The 21,816-nt window shown below is 38.3% G+C and overlaps 1 protein-coding gene across 4 annotated transcripts in view; it reads right to left on the bottom strand.

Annotated features, from left to right (window-relative positions):
* hdac4 (histone deacetylase 4) overlaps positions 1-21,816 on the bottom strand; it is a 256,174-nt gene that overhangs the window by 646 nt on the left and 233,712 nt on the right. For all 4 annotated transcript variants that reach the window (XM_065252263.1, XM_065252266.2, XM_065252265.2 and 1 more), the window contains 3 exons: positions 8,484-8,568; positions 8,020-8,161; positions 1-5,143 (listed from right to left, as the gene is read on the bottom strand). The exon at positions 1-5,143 is cut by the window's left edge and continues 646 nt beyond it. In XM_065252263.1, the coding sequence (XP_065108335.1) occupies positions 5,104-5,143; positions 8,020-8,161; positions 8,484-8,568 (267 nt within the window). In that variant the 3' untranslated portion in view covers positions 1-5,103. The remainder of the gene's footprint in view (positions 5,144-8,019; positions 8,162-8,483; positions 8,569-21,816) is intronic.

Below are 21,816 nucleotides of genomic sequence, written 5' to 3'. Positions count from 1 at the left end.
TCCTCTGTGCAAATATGTTACAGGACAGACGGGCATGCTGACGCACAAACCATGCAGAAATCTACAGCTGTGACGGAAAGACGATGAAATAAACTCTGACCTGCAAATAAACAACGCTCAGGCCAGGCATCGTGGTAAATTGGCAGGAATGACGTAATGTCAAAGGTTAAAAAAATAAGGAAACTAATGGAATGCTTTTTTATACAAAAATGAGGAACTGTAATGATCCTGTAAGATTGTATAGATGGGCTGACTTTAGTGTTAGTGCTCTTATTACAAAGCTCTTTGGGAATGTTGCTTTACATGTCCGAGATGATTTCATCCAATGTCAGTGTCTGTACTTTTCGAAAAGTAATTCAGTAGAGATTTGTCGAGCCCAAAATAGATAATGTAAGACAGATTTTACAAACAAAAGAGTTCACAGAGTAAACACTGACATCATCAGGTCAAAATCTCACAAAAACACATCCATGTCACATTTCACCCTAAAATAAAAAAGCATAAAAAATAAACTGTGTTTGTGATGAACAATATTTGGGAGCTTTCACAACAACTCACAAATGGCAAACTCTTATTATTGGAAAGTTAGTGGATAATTTAGTTTTCCTTTCCTGTAAAGGTTCACTTAAATATTAACCATAATTTTGTATCGTCTTACCCCTTCTGAAATACAAAATTATTTGTTTATTTTAATTAACTTTTTTATGTTTTAACAAATATTTTTGGTTTAATTTAAGTTTCAATTTTTTATTTGCAGGGTGAAATGTGACCCAAACATCTTCTCGGCTGGTTTCGTGAGATCCACCTTACTTCTAATTCAAACCTACTTAGTCTTAAAAGTGCCGAGCCCCTAAGGTGACATTGGAGTAAAAAAATCCAAAGTTTAGATTCATGTGCTCACGCGAAACCTTCATGTGCAGATTTTTTTTTTTAAGTTTAGTTTCGCGCGCTCACGTGAAACTAAACTTAATTTTATTTTTGCTCCATGTCCCCTTAGGGGCTCCGTATAAAAGCAAAAAACTAACATCAAGTTTAGTTTTACACTAGTAAATGATATTTTTGTCAGTGTCTGTACTTTTAAAAAAGTAATTTTGTAGAGATTTGTCGGACGTAGTGGACATGATACTTCAAAAGGCCCAAAAAGAGATGATGCCTTAAAGGAGTAAGACTGATTTAAACAATCAAAAGAGTTCACAGAGTAAACACTGACATCATTAGGTTAAAATCTCACAGAACCACATCCATGTCACGTTTCAACCTAAAATAAAAAAGCATAAAAAATAAAACAATATTTGTAACTTTCCACGATGATTAGACAAACGGCAAACTCTTATTATTGTAAAGTTACTGGATAATTTATTTTACCTTTGGTAAATGTTCACTTAACTCTTTCCCCGCCATTGACGAGTTATCTCGTCAATTAAGAAAACACATTTGCATGAAAAACTTGTTCCTGGTGAGTTTTTATGGTTATCTGTAATATTGTGATTATCCACTAGATGGCGCACGTCCCTAATGTATAAAAAAAATTTAAGCAAAAAATATTTATTAATTTTAAACTCTATGTATGTTTTTATAATTGTTCTGATTCTTTAACTAAATTCCTTCACAAAAATGCAATTATTTCAGATTTTTGCTAGAAAAAACCCATATTTAAGAGTTTATTAGCAAAGAAAAACTATAGATAGGATGAAAAAAATTTCCCGTTTTGTTTGTTTGTTTATTTGAAAGCAGAGGGTCTGTTCTTTCATTTAATAAATTTGTATGTTTATATATTTTTAGAAGAAAATTTTCTTAAAAGGCATTTTGTGAAACTTGTGAAAATCACAAATAATGCAGCCGGGCAACTTTAAAAAAAAAATGCTGGCGGGAAATGAGTTAAATATTAACCATAATTTTGTATCTTTTAACCGCTTCTGGACTACAACAATATTTATTTATTTTAATTAATTTATACATGTTTTAAAAATATTTTTGATGTTATTTAAGTTTCAAATCTTTTTATTTTTTGATTTGCAGCCTTTCCTGTAAAGGTTCACTTAAATATTAACCATAATTTTGTATCGTCTTACCCCTTCTGAAATATAAAAATTATTTATTTATTTTAATTAACTTTTTTATGTTTTAACAAATATTTTTGGTTTAATTTAAGTTTCAATTTTATGTTTATATATTTTTAGAAGAAAATTTTCTTAAAAGGCATTTTGTGAAACTTGTGAAAATCACAAATAATGCAGCCGGGCAACTTAAAAAAAGGCTGGCGGGAAATGAGTTAAATATTAACCATAAATTTGTATCTTTTAACTGCTTCTGGACTACAACAATATTTATTTATTTGAATTTATTTATTCATTTTTATATATGAATAAATCAAATATTTTGATTTTTTGAATTGCAGGGTGAAATGTGACCGAAACATCTCGGCTGGTTTTGTGAGATCCACCTTACTTCTAATTCAAACCTACTTAAAGTGTCTTAAAAGCACAAAAATAACATCAATTTAAAGGTTTATCCTAGTTGTGATGTCAGTATCTACTTGCTCCAACAAAATCAACGTTTACCAGTAAAATTTACAGGCCGTAAGAGTCTTTATCGGGGTCTTTTTTTGTACAGGAATTTATAAAGCGTGTCAGAAAAAAGAGTGAAGTCATGACGAGTCTCTAAACTAATGCGACTGTAAATGAATGAAACCAACGGCAGCTTTAAACAGTGCCTATAGTGAAACCAGTAATGGGCAAAGCCAGACCACATATACTGATACTTTGCAATACTAATTTCTCATTCGAGTCTGCAAACTTTATCATATATAATATATCTATAGATCTTTGTCATATAAATCTACTATGAACAGAACGTAGTAAATACACAATTGTTGGAATCGATATACAAAGTAAAACCATCTCCCTCCCACCGCATAAAAAAAACAACAAAATAAACAAAATGACAATAAAAAAACAGACCCCAAGAATGTCCGGAAAGCCTGTTGTTTCTCTCCAAGAAATGAGAAATTAAGCATGTTTTTAAGCATGTTAAACACATTGTCAACTATAAAAAGGCCAACAAAGAAAATTCAAAAGTACAAAAACAAGACAAAACACAATAAGGAATACAGGAAATGGGTCAAAAAGTGGAGTAGTCATGAGTGACAGGCGCATATAAAATAAAGTCAAAGAACAATGGCAACAGTGAGTCAAATCTTTCCTAATTCAACCTACATGATACACAGTTAAAGAATGCCAAAGGTAGTCGCGTGAGCCCAAGCAGAAGGGTTGTCAAACAAATCATTACCTCTGAATCAGTCCAGAATCCCAAAAAATTAAATGTACAATCAAAGTCAAGCCAAATGTTTTACCGTGAGCATGCATAATTGCGTATATATAAATATATACACACACACACACACTTCTATGTGCTGTTGAGAAGCATCGGTACGCCGGCCCTTTAACTGAAAGGGCACGGCTCCTAAACTACAAAGTCCCATGCAGATTGTCCGAGTATCACAGTTGTCTCAGAGGTGTTTACGAATGTTTTCTGAGTGGAAGCTGGTGGTCCCGCTACTTCCTGGATTGTGTCATGTGACAAGCACATGTTCTGTAGCACCTGCCCCTAGTGAAAGCCCTTCGCATCGTTGCCTTAGCTCAGGGCGGACGGCAGGCAATGTGACGCTTTACACCAGCACTAAATCACACCAGGTGGCACATCTAAAGGCTCAGTGGTACATTTAAAATCGTTAACCAGCCCTTTTGCTCTTGGTTCAAAGGTGTCGATAAAATTGCCGAGTAGAATAACGTTGGTGATAAGCTAGTGCCCTTGATTAACTGTAAAGAAATCGAGACATTCGTAGCTATAAAAGTACAATGTGTTGAGACGAGAAAAAATAGAAAGTGATTTCTTTTAAACCACAAATTTGTCATTAGAGCCCTATCATGTGTGAATGCAGCTAGTGGCGAAAAACTGCTGGGGTTAACAGTAAACTCATGCTCTCGAATATTTGAAGTTTTTCTTTTTTTGTAGTTGCTGCTGTTAATCTACATATAAGATTTAAAGTGAAACTTGGCAGATGGAAAGCTGTTCTGAAACGGTGCATGCTGGTCAACCCTTTGAGGAACTTGAGGTGCGTATTTGGTCATTGAAGTTGAACAAGACGCTACATTGGCTTGCCTTCTAAAGCACTGGAGAAGTCGGCAACTACCTTAGAAGTTCATTTGTCAGTGACACGAGTTCAAGTTATGTAATGTCCGACACAAGCACAGTAAAATGAATCAACGTAAAACGGTGAAAAGGTTTATAGCGTGCGTGAAACTTGAAGATGTCTGCGGGGAGTTCCTGGTAAACATGCGGAGGGTTTCTCGAATCTTCAGGCCAGCCTTTGACCCTCAAGCGTCCCCACCCCTTAAACAATAAAACGGGGTGGTGGGACGTCTTCCCTCCTGTAACTAGTTTAAGGCAATGTTCTTCTCGATCCATCACGAAAACTCTTTCGAAAAAGGCACAAACTCGCATCGTCGCTCTCATGGCTCTGTGTGTGGGGGTTTCCCAGAATTCTTCGCTCTTTCTCAATCTCAGATCTCATTCTCCGCCCTCCGGGGTCAATAGTCATTATCGTCAGAAGCGCCTAGCAGTAACTTGGATGACAAATGGAATGAATGTCATTATTTTATCGACAAAAACAACGTAAAAAAAATTAAACGACAAAAGGATGCGGCCGTAATGAGGCCCACAGCCAAAATCAGTCACGTGGGCTATTTAGTGGCTCTGGAAAATGAAGAAAAGGAAAAGTTTTTGTTGAAAGCACCAGCTCTCACATCTAACAATGGAACGTGAGTCTTTGTTCTGCTCAAAAGTGCCCCTTGTGGACAGACTGGGAACAGCGTCCTGGACACTGGCACATACAGAGACCCAGCTGAGATGGTTTTTGTACTGTTGCACTCTGGTTGTTATGGAGAGTTCTTCAGACCGTTTCGGTTCCGGTGCTCAAAGTGCACACGTCGTGCCCGGCAGAGCCGAGGCAATAAATGAAACGGATGGAGAGAGCAGAGTGAGGTCAGATGCCCCGGAGAGGCTCCGAGCCAAAAGAGTCGCCAAGGAAGTTCAGCGGACCTTCTACAATGGAGGTTCCTCTTCCATAGGCTCCTCCTCTGTCCTGTTGGGTAACACAGAAACATTCATGTGTAAGTGATCATATGTAAGAAAAAACTGATTTACTGAATTTGATCCAACACACATAAAAATACAAAAGGTTCTTCACAGCGATGCCATAGAACAAAGACCCCAACTACTCTTTAAGGGCCATATAAAAAAAAATAATAATAATATGATGCGGGGCAAACTTTTACCTCTATATATATAACATTTGTGCTGGGCAAAGATTGATTGCAATTAATCACATACAAAATAAAAGTGATTTTTTTGCATAATATATGTGTGTGTACTGTGTTTAATTATTATGTATATTTAACCTCACACACGTACATATATTAATTTCAGAATTATTTTTATATGTATATATTTTTTTTTATATATATTATAAATAGGGCTGCACGATTTGGGTAATTTTTCCCATTGCGGTTATTGATGCTAATATTGCGATGTGCGATTGCGATTATACTAAATGTTATCATGAGTCAACTTGATGGGTTTTAAGGAAAATCCACACACAGTTTAGCTAAAATGTGTATTTGTAAAACTAGAAATGTTTTCGTATTGCCACATGATGTAGCAACTGCTTAGTGTCAGTAATCCTAAATCCAAAATACCGCCATACAACAGACATTTTTTTTAGCTACCAGATCACTGTCAACCTCCTCTGCATCCATCTTCGCTCTGGTATAAGTGACGACGCACACCACACACGTGCATGCTACACGTGCACTGCCTTTTTTGTTCGTTTTTCTTTCTTTTTTTAAACAGCAAGGAAAACCATCAAACTGTTATCAGAAAGTTTGTGTTAACAAGTCCACACATTAATTTATTTAATATAATTGCAACATTTTGCTGTCATATAATTGCACAGGCTGACATCGCGATTGCGATTGCGATGCGATTAATTGTGCAGCACTAATTATAAAGAATATATAAAAATATAAAAAATATATATACATATGTTAATGTTTCTTAAATACATACATGAATGTGTGTGTATTAATATATACATAATAATTACACACAGCACAGAAATTATGCCAAATTTTGTATGCGATTAATCACAATTAATCTTTGCCCAACACTTATACATGTTAGAACTTATGTTGTTTTTGTTACTTTTTGTTATAGGTTATATATTAAAAAACATGCTTTTTACAAAAAGTATTTTGCCCTTTAATTAAGGAAAACTCAGATTTTCTTTTTTAATATTTTAAAGACAATTGCAAGAGCCAAATGTTAATAGTTCAACTATAAACATTGCACAAATAAAGTGCAAGTGTAAATAATCAACACATGTATTTTTGTATAGCACCACTGTAACTAATGCATAGCTCTTGAACTTCTTTTGTTTAAGTTTTTACAACATATAGCCAGTCTTCTCCTAATGACTTGCATTGCACTTCATGTTTTCTTTTTGAATATTTTAAATATATATAGGCGAAACCGCCTTTCCATTGTACACTACATTCAAACACGACTGCCGGAGTTCGCCCCCTTGTGGCAGTCGTAATTAAATTTTTGTTTAATTGTAAAACTGTGCCAACATGCGATTGAGCCTATTTAATTAACAGTAATCAAAAGTTTTTAAACATTTCACAAGACGTTTTTAAGATGTCAAATTAATCTTTGGTGTCTCCAGAGTATGTATGTAAAGTTTTAGCTCAAAATACCATATAGATAATTTATTATAGCATGTTAAAATTGCCACTTTGTATTTTTCCACCTGCTTACAGAGAATGTTTACCAAAACTAAGTTACTGGGTTGATCTTTTTCACATTTTCTAGGTTGATAGAAGCACTGAAGACTTAATTATATCACATAAACATGAAAAAAGTCAGATTTTCATGATATGTCCCCTTTAAAGGATTTAAGTGTTACTGATAAAGTAAAAAAAAAAAAGGATGAATAATTTTCAACTCGCACACAGTGTTTTCATTGGAGCACACTGAAATACATCACTTCCGGTCAGCGGAGTAGTCGCGCAAGTTTATATATTTTTTATGAATCAAAAGCTTAAATTGGATGGGATAATTTCCGACTCCCCTTCTGGTTCATCGGCCATTATTTGTCATGTACTGTGGAAAGACGGCTTTAAAGTAACCACCCTGATTTTAAATCAGACGAAGATGACTGGCGGGCTGGGTAAAGATGATTGGAGGGCCGCGTTTGGCCCACGAGCCGCCAGTTGATTAACCCTGCCATAGAAGAACTATTTTTAGATCCCTAAAAAAAACATTAATTCATTAATTAATTTTATTTAGCTTTTTCGGTTCTTTATGAAACCAAAAACATTCTTTATGGCATCACAAAGCACCTTTATTGTAAAGAGAGAAGAAATCAGTATAAAAATGTACATTTCAATTTTTTTGATTTAATCTAAAAGTTTAAGACCCTGAAATTGGCAGAAATAATTATTTACATTATACCATAAAAATCATTCTTGATCCTGCCATAGATTACAGCCAGAAAATGTGTAATAAGAACAATAACAGGAAAACCAAACGACACAACCGGTTCCAATCCACCTTTTGTGCTGGGCTCCTCATAAAAATAATAGGAAATCACAGGGGCGTAAACCTGTGAGTGGCGCGTTTACTGTATACGTATGTGTGAAAGACTCTGAGTGTTTAAGGAAGAACCAGAAACCTCAAGCATCTGTGCTCAATGTTGCCTATGTGTTTTCAATTAGGACTCTGGCAGAGCGTGTCTCTCAGAAGCCCAGCGATGCTGGACGTCTGCCCCGCACATTCGGTGAGTCCCGGCTGCGCATCACTTGTTCAGTACCCTCCGCGCATTCATAAAGACGTGAATGGATGGCTTTAAGCAAACGTGAGACAGCGAGCATGCGTGTGCATGGTGTGAGATGAGTGTACCTCTTCCCCATGTGCTTGTTGGCCACGGACAGGGAGGCCATAGCGGTCACGGTCTCCGCCTCATCGCTTTCACAACGCTGCGCCTCCAGCAACGAGTAGCCCAGCGTGGAGGCCGACCGCTGCAGTGAGCGCCAGTATTTACCTACGACACAAATCAAGATCCAATCAGCTTCGACTATGACATAAAACTTAAAAAAAATGTAAAAAAATAAGATGGAAAGCAGATCTGATTGTTTACATGTACATTTGCACATGGCTATACATTTTACCACATGCACTGCTTATGCAATACTCAGTAACATGAAATGAAACCAACGCTAAACAAAATGCAAAATTACATCTTGTTTAAATCTGAAGCATCTACCATATGCCAGTACTTGTTTTAAGGTGCAAACAACTTAATAGTTAAGTTAATAGACATTAACACAACCAAACATGCAAAGACATCATAAGCGTGCACTCACCGTGAACTTCCAGAACTTTCTCCATGGACTGAACAGCGTTGGAGTTCGGCCTCTGCTGTAGGACTTCTTCTGGGAGAGGGTCCAGCTGAAATGAAGACCACAGCTGTCAGGTTATAGCTTTGACTGCACAAACATCTAATGATAGACGGATATATCGACCAGGCTGATCTTGATGACAACACGGCACTTGTTCATTTTAAAGACAAAGTACGGCCAGAACTTGAAAGTTTTCATATATTCCACTGAGCACAAAGTCTTGGTATGCACCAACGATTAAATCGCTCAATGCATGTGCATGCACGCTTTAGTAAAAAAGCAACATAAGATTCCATTAATAGATGGCACTTCTCCATCAGGTTGTTTACAGGAGAACCCATGGTGCATTGATGGTTACCTGGCATTAAATGCAACAGCACGGCTGTGTTTATATACAAACTGGAGCTCATGGATGTGCTGAACGCTGTATTTAAAGATAGCCCAGTCTGCACAAAGCCAACAATGCAGGGCTTTGTGCTTTGTCACGGCGCGTGGGCCAGGAGACCTCATGCTCTGGCAAACCCTCACGACAGCTAGGGGACCAGCAAGGCCAGAACCCAGAGGAAACGGCCGGCATACGAAACCGCATTCCTGGTGTGGATTGATTCCATTTCCCCCTGGCTGCAAGTTGCATTTTTTCACCCACACGCATAAGCGAGAAAATGTATGTCTGAGCGTTCTGTGTGCAAATAATAAAGGCATGCATCCTGTCATTCAACCTTCCCCAACCATTTGCATGAAAAAGAAAGGTGAGTGAAACAAGACCGGAGTGATTTTTGAAATGTAAGCAAGTGGAGAGACAGAAAGATCAGCCGTGCTGGAAAATGTGCTTTAAATAAAACAAATAAATCAAAGGTACTGTATGAGGACTGGAAATGCAGAGGAAGGCCAGGATGTGAAGGAGTATTTAATTCTGCTGTTGCACGACCAAAGTGCATACATTTTATTAGCATGGGGATCAACTCCATGACTCTTGCATTTCAAAAGCAATGCGCTAGCAAGTGAGCACCCTGTTTGAACACAAAGCATACTTCAATACAATATATACTAATATAGACAGTTAGAGCAGCCACAACATAAACACAAAAGGTTTTTGTGGTAGCAGGGTCCTTAAAAATCCTGATCTTAATTTTTTTTAATACTAGATCATGTGTATTTCCAAATAACGTAAGATAGGCCTACTTTGTGTAAAAAAAATAACAAATAAATGGACTTGCAAAATTTAAACTTCATCATTCAACTGATGAGTTTTACATCAAATAGATTTTCGTTACTTTTGCAATAGACAATAATGATGATTCATAAACGATTCATTGTTACATCAATGACTTAAATGTGTGAATCCTTTTCCATTTAGAGGTCAATCGTATCAAGTCGCGCTCAAGTTTATTTTAAATCTAGTTACGTAGCAAGCGCACTCAAATATAGACGCGTCTGACACAAGACCCGTGCTCACAGACGAGCGCTTGAAAAGCAGGAAAATTATGCGTTCTGCATTTTCAATGCATTTTAGATGTTAAAAAACCCTAATGCAAGAATTCTTCCAATAAGTGGTCGGGACTCGGGACACAATCAACTTGAACATAAAACTGTGGGGACATCTCCCACCCACAAATTACGCAAGTGGGGCTGGATAATATTGTAAGTGCTGGCAGCCTAGGGACAGCAACCTTCAATCAGGTGGCATGACAACACCGACCCTTGTGGCAAAAAAACAGACCGGCCCAACAGGAATTCTCCCGGTCCTCCCGATTAGCCAATCCGGGCCTGTCCGGTAGACTTTCAAATAGACTTCCAGATAAATAACAACCTTTTACAGAAGTTTATTTCTGATAACAAGGGAAATAAATGACAAGTAAATTACCTTCATTCAAATATTATATCTAACGCGTATAAACTATTACACTAAGCCAATGTTACCGTGTAAAACAATGTTCACTACAGATCCTTGAATTCTTGCCTGGCTGTCAAACCTCTATGCACAGTTGTGATCCATGTTGGCCGTCTCCGTGTGCGTCGGATAACATTGTTTATAATAATACGATTTCTTCTCGAACACCCCTTTAAAACATTTCAAATGAATCTCACAAAGCCCAACGACAAATTGATCTTGACTGACATTTTACTTCTCTTATTTGAATAATACAGTACCGAAAGTAGTGGAAATTGAACATGAAGATGGGAATACTGAATCAGGAAAAGACATAAGCCAAATTGGAACGCACATTCACTACCTGAGCACCAAAGCTCAACGTATTAACCGCAAAGCAGAAAACCCTTTTTGTCGAGCCTGTGCATATGAGAGCGTGTTACTGAACTTGTGGAGGACTGCCATGGACTTCCAGTACCTCGCGTGTCAGGAGGAAAGAGAAGTTAAAGCTCAAGATCCAGGGTTGGCAAAGACAAAGCTCTCACGCTGGACAAAAGAGCCTTGTTCAGCCACTGGCAGACCACCATACTAAGCTTGAGTGAGATCTAACGGATGAATAGCCAATCAAAAAAGACAGCGATCGCCTGACACCTCTCCCTACTTCATCGATAACACATACTCGACATAGTGCTTGTTTTATGGATAAAGGTGGGTCACGTCTCACTGACATTTACTTCGTGAGAACAACTTGTCAAGTCGTTCCTTAGCAGTAAGCAAAGTAATAACAAAATTGTACATTTACACTGGCTTTGAAAAGCTAACCTGACTTAACTAGTTTCCCACAAGTACATCACCAGTAGTCCGACTTCCCAATTTTTCTTAAAGGCAGAAATACTCCCATGTGTGAAGTGAGGCCAGCTGGTCGTTCCGTCACACTTTCCCGCTGTGAGGTTTGATTGAAGGTCGACACTCGTCCCCCCGGAGCGTTCCCTCTGGAATCCCCCGGCCCCTTCTCAGCTCTCCAACCCTGCTGCGAGCGCGACCCTCTCCTGCACTGACTTGGGGGAGGGGTCAGATCTGTCCATCACGGTGATGGACGGCCCTGCCACGCACCCTTTAAATGTTAGTTGGTCTTGTCAGCGTGTGCCAAGCTGCCTGGCAGGTATGAAACGCATGCCAGTGGCCGGCATCAACCACGACGATGGGGTTTATTTAAATTCCCCCCTCACGATTTCAGCGTGAGGGCCTTTATGTTCTCCAGGAGAAAGAAAAGCTTTTGTTAGGACGGTTTCTGTCAACCTGCCTGCAGTAATTTAAATCTTACAGAAATGCGGCACGTCTTTCAAACATGCGTAAAGGTGAAGGCGAGCCAACTGGGGACGGAATGCAAAATAGGGTTACAGAAAGATCAGGCAATAGAAGTGCAAGGAACCAAAACCATCTGAGAAAAAATGACTTTGAAGGAAATGTGTGTTATTTTACTACTCAAATATATATGACTTCAGTTCACTGTGGAATAAAATATGACAACAACGGTAGAATTCATTGCAATCAGTGAAAATTGTTGTGCCAAGTGGGATAGATAGACAGACAGACAGACAGACAGACAGACAGACAGACAGACACATGAATAGACAAAGGGATAGACAGACACACAGATGCTAGATGGATAGACAGAGAGATTATAAATGGATAGATAGACAAACAGAAAGAAAGATACATGTATTGACAGACAGACAGAAAGACAAAGGGATAGACAGACAGACAGATTATAAATAGACAGACAGACAGACAGACAGACAGACTATAAATAGATAGACAGACAGACAGACAGACAGACAGAAAGAGGGATACATGTATTGACAGACAGACAGACAGACAGACAGAAAGAAAGAGGAGTACATGTATTGACAGACAGGCAGGCAGGCAGGCAGGCAGGCAGACAGATTATAAATAGATATACAGACAGACAGAAAGAGAGATACATGTATTGACAGACAGGCAAGGCAGGCAGGCAGAGAGATTATAAATAGATATACAGACAGACAGACAGAAAGAAAGAGGAGTACATGTATTGACAGACAGGCAAGGCAGGCAGGCAGAGAGATTATAAATAGATATACAGACAGACAGACAGACAAAGGAAAAGACATACTGACAGGCAGACAGACAGATTATAAATGGATATACAGACAGATAGACAGACAGAAAGGGGGTACAGACAGACAGATAGATAGATAGACAAAGGGATAGACAGACAGACAGACAGACAGGCAGGCAGGCAGGCAGACAGATTATAAACAGATATACAGACAGATATACAGACAGACAGACAGAAAAAGGGATAGACGGACAAAAAGACAGGGAGTCAGACAGATTATTAATGGATAGACAGACAGATAGAAAGAGGGATACATGTATTGACAGACATATAGACAGACAGATAGATAGATAGACAAAGGGATAGACAGACAGACAGACAGATTATAAATGGATAGATAGACAGATAGAAAGAGGGATACATGTATTGACAGACAGATAGACAGATAGACAGACAGAAAGATAGGTATATGTATTGACAAACAGACAGACAGATAGAAAACGGGATAGACGGACAGAAAGACAGTCAGTCAGACAGATTATAAATGGATAGACAGACAGATAGAAAAAGGGATACATTTATTGACAGACAGACAGACAAAGGGATAGACAGATAGGCAGACAGACAGACAGACAGATTATAAATAGATATACAGACAGATAGACACACAGACAGATAATAAATGGATACAGATAGATAGATAGATAGATAGATAGATAGATAGATAGATAGATAGATAGATAGATAGATAGATAGATAGATAGATAGATAGACTGTAAAAAAATCCGTAGAAATTGCAGCTGGGTTGCAACATTTTGTTCAAAGTTAAATGAACATTAAACATTTACAAATCTTTGTCTTTACAGAGTAAAACTAAAAACACAGCATCAAGCAAAACATTCTGGGAAACAAAATCTGAAGCAAAAAACAGAAAAAGGTTGATAATGATTTCTGGTTCCCAGAATGCTTTGCATGAGGCTGTTTTTGTATAGTTTTATTCTGTAAAGATAAAGTCTTGTTAATATTTAAAGTTTATTTAACTTTGAACAAACTCTTGCCAGCAAATAGCATAAATTTAAATCTACGGTAAATTACCGGCAACCCACATGCAATAACATTGTAATTTCTACGGAATTTTTTACAGTATAGATAGATAGATTGATAGATAGATAGATAATGGATATGCAGACAGATAGACAGACAGAAAGAGGGGTACATGTATTGACGGACAGACAAACAGATAGAAAAAGGGATAGACGGGCAGAAAGACAGGCAGTCAGACAGATTATAAATGGATAGATAGACAGATAGAAAGAGGGATACATGTACTGACAGACAGATAGACAGACAGATAGATAGATAGACAAAGGGATAGACAGACAGACGGACAGTCAGACAGACAGAAAGGCAGGCAAACAGATTATAAATGGATAGACAGACAGATAGATAGAAAGAGGGATACATGTATTGACAGAAAGATAGACAGACAGATAGACAAAGGGATAAACGGACGGACAGACAGACAGACAGGTAGGCAGGCAGGCAGACAGACAGATTATAAATGGATATACAGACAGATAGACAAAGAAAGGGATAGACAATAAATGGATAGACAGACAGAAAGAGGGATACATGTATTGACAGACAGACAGACAGACAGACAGACAGACAGACAGACAAACAGACAGACAGACAGACAGACGTATAGACAAAGGGATAGACAGACAGACAAACGGACAGTCAGACAGACAGGCAGGCAGGCAAACAGATTATAAATTGATAGACAGACAGATAGAAAGAGGGATACATGTATTGACAGACAGACTGACAGACAGACAGGCAGGCAGGCAGGCAGGCAAGCAGGCAGACAGATTATAAAGGGATATACAGACAGACAAAGGGATAGACAGACAGACAGACAGACAATAAATGGAAAGACAGACAGACAGATACAAAAAGGGATAGACAGACTGATAGGCATGCAGACAGATTATAAATGGATATACAGACAGATACACTCTAAAAAACAAACGGTGCTATATAGCACCAAAACAGTTGCTTTGGATCGTAACGATAGAAGAACCATTTTTAGTGCCATATAGCACCGGTGAAGAACCAGTGAAGCACCAGTGAAGCACCAGTGAAGCACCTGTGTAGAACCATATAGTGCTATGTAGAACCATATGTGGTGCTATATGGCCCCTATATGGTTCTACACTGGTGCTTCACTGGTGCTTCACTGGTGCTTCACTGGTTCTTCACCGGTGCTATATGGCACTAAAATGGTTCTTCTATCGTTACGATCCAAAGCAATTGTTTTGGTGCTATATAGCACCGTTTGTTTTTTTAGAGTGTAGACAGACAGAAAGAGGGATCCATGTATTGACAGACAGACAGATGATAGATTGATTGAAAGATAAGATAGACAGACAGTTAGAGGAATAGACAGGCAGATAGATCATCAGACAGACAGACAGACACAAAGATGATAGGTGGATAGATATACAGGCAGGTAGACAGACAGATAAATAAATGTATACACAAACAAAATCACAAGGCCTGCAGCTGAAACGAATTCATGTTCATTTCAAACTGTAATCTTATATTAAATGAATGTAGTGACCAAGCAAACCAGCCTTGTGTTTCACAAAACAGATGATTCTGGAAAATCCACCTCAGTCTTTAAAGGTAAACGCTTGCGTGTTTACTGTAGCTCTTGGGTAAACACAAGGAGAACTTCATTGGTAACTGGCAACAATTAGTCTATTAGGACGTTGTTTATCATATAATTGCTAATGACCACAATTTAGAGAACAACATCTGCTTGCACACATCCATCAATGAGTCATAGGTTCAGAGCCGAATGATGTCAGAGGAGAAGCATCATTCACAAGCTATTTAACCAATCAAACCTCTGATCGCTCACCGAAACGTACGAGAATTTACCAAAGGAAACACAATCCTCATTATAACAGCGTCTCCGTCTCTCCACCGCCTGTAAAAGAGGAAGTCTATTTCTCACACCGGCCCGGTCAGTTAAACGCTCGATATAATGACCAGAGTCGTGAAAGCGGGCGGCAGCGCTGTAAAGCAGCTCAATCACCTGCCCTCAGCTGGGACTACATGATGCTTGACTTACATTTCTAGTAAGAGCCGACCGAGCGCTCCAGCTGGGTAGAGAGGTTCGGTGAGCACCTGTTCTCCCATGAGGTGTTAGTTGAAACACGAACAAACAGGCCATCCAAAACTCTCAAACGTTAGTTACGTCCTCCGCTCGCTGCCCTAAACTTCACCTCTGTTAGCATGTGGCCTTTAATGCAATGATAAAACACCTGTTTCCTGCAATACTGATTACACTCGCTGCTTTTGTTTCTTACATCTACAGCATTCAGATCTGGCGTTTGCTTCACTTTTTTACTTCCTGCACGATTCGGTGACTCTGCGGTTGAATTAAAAAAAGACCCTCTGAATGCACCGCACAGAAGATTTGAAGTTTACACTTATGCCCACATATTGCATATTTAAACAATGTGCACCTAAAAATCTGTGTTTTGTTCATGCGATAGTAAGCGCATTATAGTATTCACTGTGAAATCAGACTCTGTGACACAAGATTCCTTCTGCTTCCCAATATCCTTTGAAGACTTGAAGTCTCTCTCTCTCTCTCTCAATGACCTTGTCTGAGCAAGGTGTGAAACTAACTGCTTTCAGATGGGACCTACGGCAACGTCTGAAAGCTAAAAAGGAAGAGAGGAAGGGTGTTGGATACTCTCCTCTGAACATCTCTCCAGAGAGTGCACTCGATAGGTCGCTGAAACAGAATTTACACCACCAAACAGACTTTTACCGCACGGTTTTAAACACTTAATACTTCTCTCTTCTTTTCGGCTATGGCAACAAACTTTCCCACGTGGGAGACTGCAGAATCACAGTATAGCCTACCACTACTGTTCCAGTGACCCGAGTCACGATTATTAACTGGCGCATGTAAACAGATTACAGTTATTGCGTTAAAGGAATAGTCTACTCATTTTCAATATTAAACTATGTTATTACCTTAACTAAGAAGAGTTGATACATCCCTCTATCATCTGTGTGCGTGCACGTAAGCGCTGGAGCGCGCTGCGACACTTCGATAGCATTTAGCTTAGCCCTATTCATTCAATGGTATATTGAATCAACCAGAGATAAAGTTAGAAGTGACCAAACACATCAACGTTTTTCCTATTTAAGACGAGTAGTTATAGGAGCAAGTTTGGTGGTACAAAATAAAACGTATCACTTTTCTAAGCGGATTTAAAAGAGGAACTATATTGTATGGCGGAACAGCACTTTTGGGAGTACTTCGACTCACCTGAAAAGTCCGCTCCCCTTCTCCCTCTCATAATGGGAGAGGGAGGGTGTTACTGCGCCTAGTCGAAGTACTCCCAAAAGTGCTATTCTGCCATACAATATAGTTCCTCTTTTAAATCCCCTTAGAAAAGCGCTACGTTTTATTTTGTACCACCAAACTTGCTCGTATAACTACTCGTCTTAAATAGGAAAAACGTTGATGTGTTTGGTCACTTCTAACTTTATCTCTGTTTGATACCATTGAATGCATGGGGCTAAGCTAAATGCTATCGAAGTGTCGCAGCGCGCTCCAGTGCTTACGTGCACGCACACAGATGACAGAGGGATGTATCAACAATTCTTAGTTAAGGTAAAAACATAGTTTAATATTGAAAATGAGTAGACTATTCCTTTAAGAGTGGCAATATGCAATTCCTCTCTAAAGCAAACACAAGGTTAGTGTACTGTATGTATTTTCTGGCAAGCCTGTAGCTGTGGAGGCACAATGCCTTGTGGGTAAGCAAAAAAGCTTGCCCTCCTCTCCAAAACGTTACTCTCCAAATATATTTTTGCCTATAATACAATTAAGAACAATTAAATGAAGAGTTGGGTTCCAAAACGTGATAAACGGCATTCAAAAAAAATTTGTTACCACCAAAATCAGTATTGTATCTGGTCAGTATTATAAAGTAAATTCTTCATTTTACACAAAATCCGATATCAGCCATGTTTTTCTGTCATCTTTTCACCCTTTATTCCAAAAAGCGATAAACGCCACTCCTTCTCTGCAGAATGCAATAAATCCGCTTAACCAATCACAGCGCACCATTTCACGCATTGTAAACAATAAGGGCGGTGTGTTGAATATACACAGAATCCTACTTTTCCTCATCTACTTTGTAATTCGTGATCAACAAACAAACAAAAACCAAATGATACTTTTGATGGCATTGTCAAACCTGTGGTGGTTATCTAATAATTGATGTGAGAGGCACTCAGGCGACGAAAAATGTTTGTCTGTTGCTTGTTCTCACACGACAGCATCAAGCTTCTGTCATGCTAACACATTGACCCCTGGGGATCTTATGAAAAACTTTCCATTATTTTACATCGAAGTCAACGAAAATCGAGCAAGTCAAAAACATTTTAAAGCTGATCGCTGTCAAAAAAGTTCAGTGACAACGTCCCAATGATGATAGCATTTGATTAAAGGTGCAGTGTGTAAATGTTTGCGGCATCTAGTGGTGAGGTTGCGAATTGCAACCAATAGCTCAGTTCACTGATCACCCCTCGATTTTGAAATGCATAGAGAAGCTACGGTAGCCGCCAGGGACAAACATGTCATCGTCGGAGACAACTTAGTAAAAAAGTTTGTCCGTTAAGGGATCTGTAGAAACATGGCGGCACAAAATGGCGACTTCCATGTAAGGGGACCCTCGGTATGAAGAAAAAAAAACGTCTCATTCCAAGGTAATAAAAACATAACGGTTCATTATGAAATGTCTTTATACAGCCCTGATAATATAGTTTGTAATTATTTTGCATTTCTGTCAAAAGATTCTTCTCAGGCTATATCCACACGAAGCCGGTGCATTCCCTATCCGAGCGCTCTAAAAAAATAATCCGTAAACACGAAACCACTATAACCGACTGAAAGCGGTGTAGTATATATGCCGGACCAGTATGGGGCGCTGTAATTCTGCCACAGATATACACTATACACGGAGAAGAAGACTTTGAGCATGCGCATAGCCAACGTATGGTGTTGTCCATTATCGCTTGTTGGTCACCACAATTGCATAGAAGCAATAGATTTTGCTGTAATAAAGCTAGTAGGCTTTAGTAGCTTCTGTAGCACAAACACAATCATGTAATCTGCCGTTATTGTTGTTGCTGTTACGTGTGACGCTTCTGACACGTGATGTGATGACGTTTTCGCTTCACAAAATATACGGATTGGCTGTACAGACGAAACCGCAAGGGTGTCGGTTTCAGATTTATCCACTTTAGGACCCGGTTTAAAAAAATAGCGGATTCAGTCTCCCAAAACGCCGGATCCGTGTGGATGAAACGGCAATACGATAACAAATTTATATGTATACAGTGATACTATTACACACTGCATCTTTAATGCCATTAATGTTTATTTTTAATCAGTGCAACTAAATGAATATAACATGGCAAAGATGAATACACATTTATATTTGATTCAATAGATTTATAGCATTTTGAAAACAATACTTTGTTTATTTATTGGATTTTGCAAAAAAAATAAACCAAAAATTGTGGTTTTCATCTTGTCGCGTTCTTGATATAGAAAACATATTTTTACAGAAATTAGTCAAAATGGATTTATTGTGTTTTGGATCCAAACTTTTCAAATATTTTATCCTTATGCATTTGGTAGGCGCTTTTATCCAAAGCAGCTTACGGCATGTTTAAAGGAATAGTTCACTGAAAAAAGAAAAATTCTGTCATCATTTGTTCACCCTCAAGTTGTTCAAAACCTGTATAAATTTCTTTGTTCTGCTGAACACAAAGGAAGATGATTTGAAGAATCTGTGTAACAAAGATGTCCATAGTAGTCTCCATAGTAGGAAAAAAATGCATCTGATCTGTTTGGTTATGAACATTCATCAAATTATCTTCCTTTGTGTTCAGTGGGACAAAGAAATTTATACAAGTTTAAAACAACTTGAGGGTGAGTAAATGATGACAGAATTTTCAATTTTCAGTGATCCTTGGGAATCAAACCCATGCTATTTGTGTTGCTAACACAATGCTCTACCAGACGAGCTACATATTGAGACACAGTTTGAAGACAGGAATTTTTTCCAGCTTTTCTTTGCCGAACTACCGCAATCACAGTGATCAATGGATAGATGACAGAGACCCAACACGACGGCTTTGACAGAATGACGCAACCCGAAGGTCGCTCTGATCTATGTGTCTAATTCCTGATACTCAAGGCCACACAAACAACAGCCTTAACAAACCTTCATCGCCCTGTCTAACTGTCTTGTTTATTTTCCTCTCATCCTCTGAAATTCACATGGAGTAGAGCCAGCTAGACTTTACAGTTCCAGGAATGAATTTACAAGCTTGTCTCAGGAGCTACAATAACACCAGAAACGAGCCCTATGTTCTCTCATCTGACGCTAAAAGTGGCAAAATGATTTTGCATTCCCAGCGGTTGGCTTGTTTTGGAAGGCTGTATAAACTCAGCAAGAGTGTTAAAATTGGGATCCACACCGGCCGGGCTCAGTTTGGGGAGAGGGATGTTATTGAAATGTTTAAGAGTCTCGCTGGGTCTGTGTGGATGGTTTCAGCAGGTTCCCTTCTTATCCAATTAAATGTGAACGGAGTAAGGTTGTGACCCTGGGTCACTTCCTCAAAAACACACATATTTTCTGAAGTCTGAAGGCTTTACGATTCACTTAAAACAATTCTGTCAAATATTCAGTTTCTATGGAACTTTTTATAAATACATACTATTGGAAAGCAACATATCAAAATTGTAGATACATTAGGTAAAAAAAAAATGCATGTGGCATATGTGCCAAACATATATGTGAATAAATATGCGGTATATGGGGGGGGGTAAGTTTTCACACTTTTCACACTGTCTAACATTTACTGAGCACCTTACATCACAATGGTACAAATCTTATACCAAATGAAAAGAGAAAGTCTTGGGCACATATGTTGTATTACATTTTCATCTCTTATCTCATTACGGTGTTGTAGACTGTTGAATAAAAAATGTTCACTTGCGACAATTTGCCACATCAACAGGTAAATTGTCACACTAGATTATCTAAAAAAGAACACAATTTAATTGTAATTATTGATTTTAATTTTTAAATTCAAACCAGAACTGAAAATATTAACTCTAGGGCTTTTCACACAGCGCTTAACCGTGGTTTATCTTCGTTCTAGACCCTGCTTTTAACCATAGGTTGAAGATCGTTTCACACTTGTAATTTAGAAGCGGGGTTATCCCTGAAATTAACCCAGGGTCATGAAACCCTGCTTGTAATTTAGAAGCGTGATTATCCCTAAAATTAATCAAGGGTTATAAAATCCTGCATGTAATTTAGAAGTGGGGTTATCCCTGAAATTAACCCAGGGTTATGAAACCCTGCTGGTAATTTAAAAGTGGGTTTATCCCTAAAATAAACCAAGGGTTATGAAACCCTGCTTGTAATTTAGAAGCGTGGTTATCCCTGAAATTAATCCAGGGTTATAAAACCCTGCATGAAATTTAGAAGCGTGGTTATCCCTGAAATTAACCCAGGATTATGAAACCCTGCTTGTAATTTAGAAGTGGGTTTATCCCAAAAATAAACCAAGGGTTATGAAACCCTGTTTGTAATTTAAAAGCGGGATTATCCCTGAAATTAAAACAGGGTTATAAAAACCCTGCTTGTAATTTAGAAGGGGGTTTGTCCCTGAAATTAACCAAGGGTTATGAAACCCTGCTTGTAATTTAAAAGCGTGTTTATCCCTGAAATTAACCCAGGATTATGAAACCCAACTTGTAATTTAGAAGCGGGGTTATTCCTAAATTTAACATAGGGTTATAAAAACCCTGCTTGTAATTTAGAAGCTGGGTTATCCCTGAAATTAACCCAGGATTATGAAACCCTGCTTGTAATTTAGAAGTGGGTTTATCCCAAAAATAAACCAAGGGTTATGAAACCCTGTTTGTAATTTAAAAGCGGGATTATCCCTGAAATTAAAACAGGGTTATAAAAACCCTGCTTGTAATTTAGAAGGGGGTTTGTCCCTGAAATTAACCAAGGGTTATGAAACCCTGCTTGTAATTTAAAAGCGTGTTTATCCCTGAAATTAACCCAGGATTATGAAACCCAACTTGTAATTTAGAAGCGGGGTTATTCCTAAATTTAACATAGGGTTATAAAAACCCTGCTTGTAATTTAGAAGCTGGGTTATCCCTGAAATTAACCCAGGGTTATGAAACCCGGCTTGTA

The sequence above is a fragment of the Paramisgurnus dabryanus genome, chromosome 15 (assembly GCF_030506205.2).
Source record: "Paramisgurnus dabryanus chromosome 15, PD_genome_1.1, whole genome shotgun sequence".
NCBI classification, from domain to species: domain Eukaryota; kingdom Metazoa; phylum Chordata; class Actinopteri; order Cypriniformes; family Cobitidae; genus Paramisgurnus; species Paramisgurnus dabryanus.
Note: the sequence above shows the minus strand (reverse complement) of the source record. Positions and strands in the feature narration are given on the sequence as shown.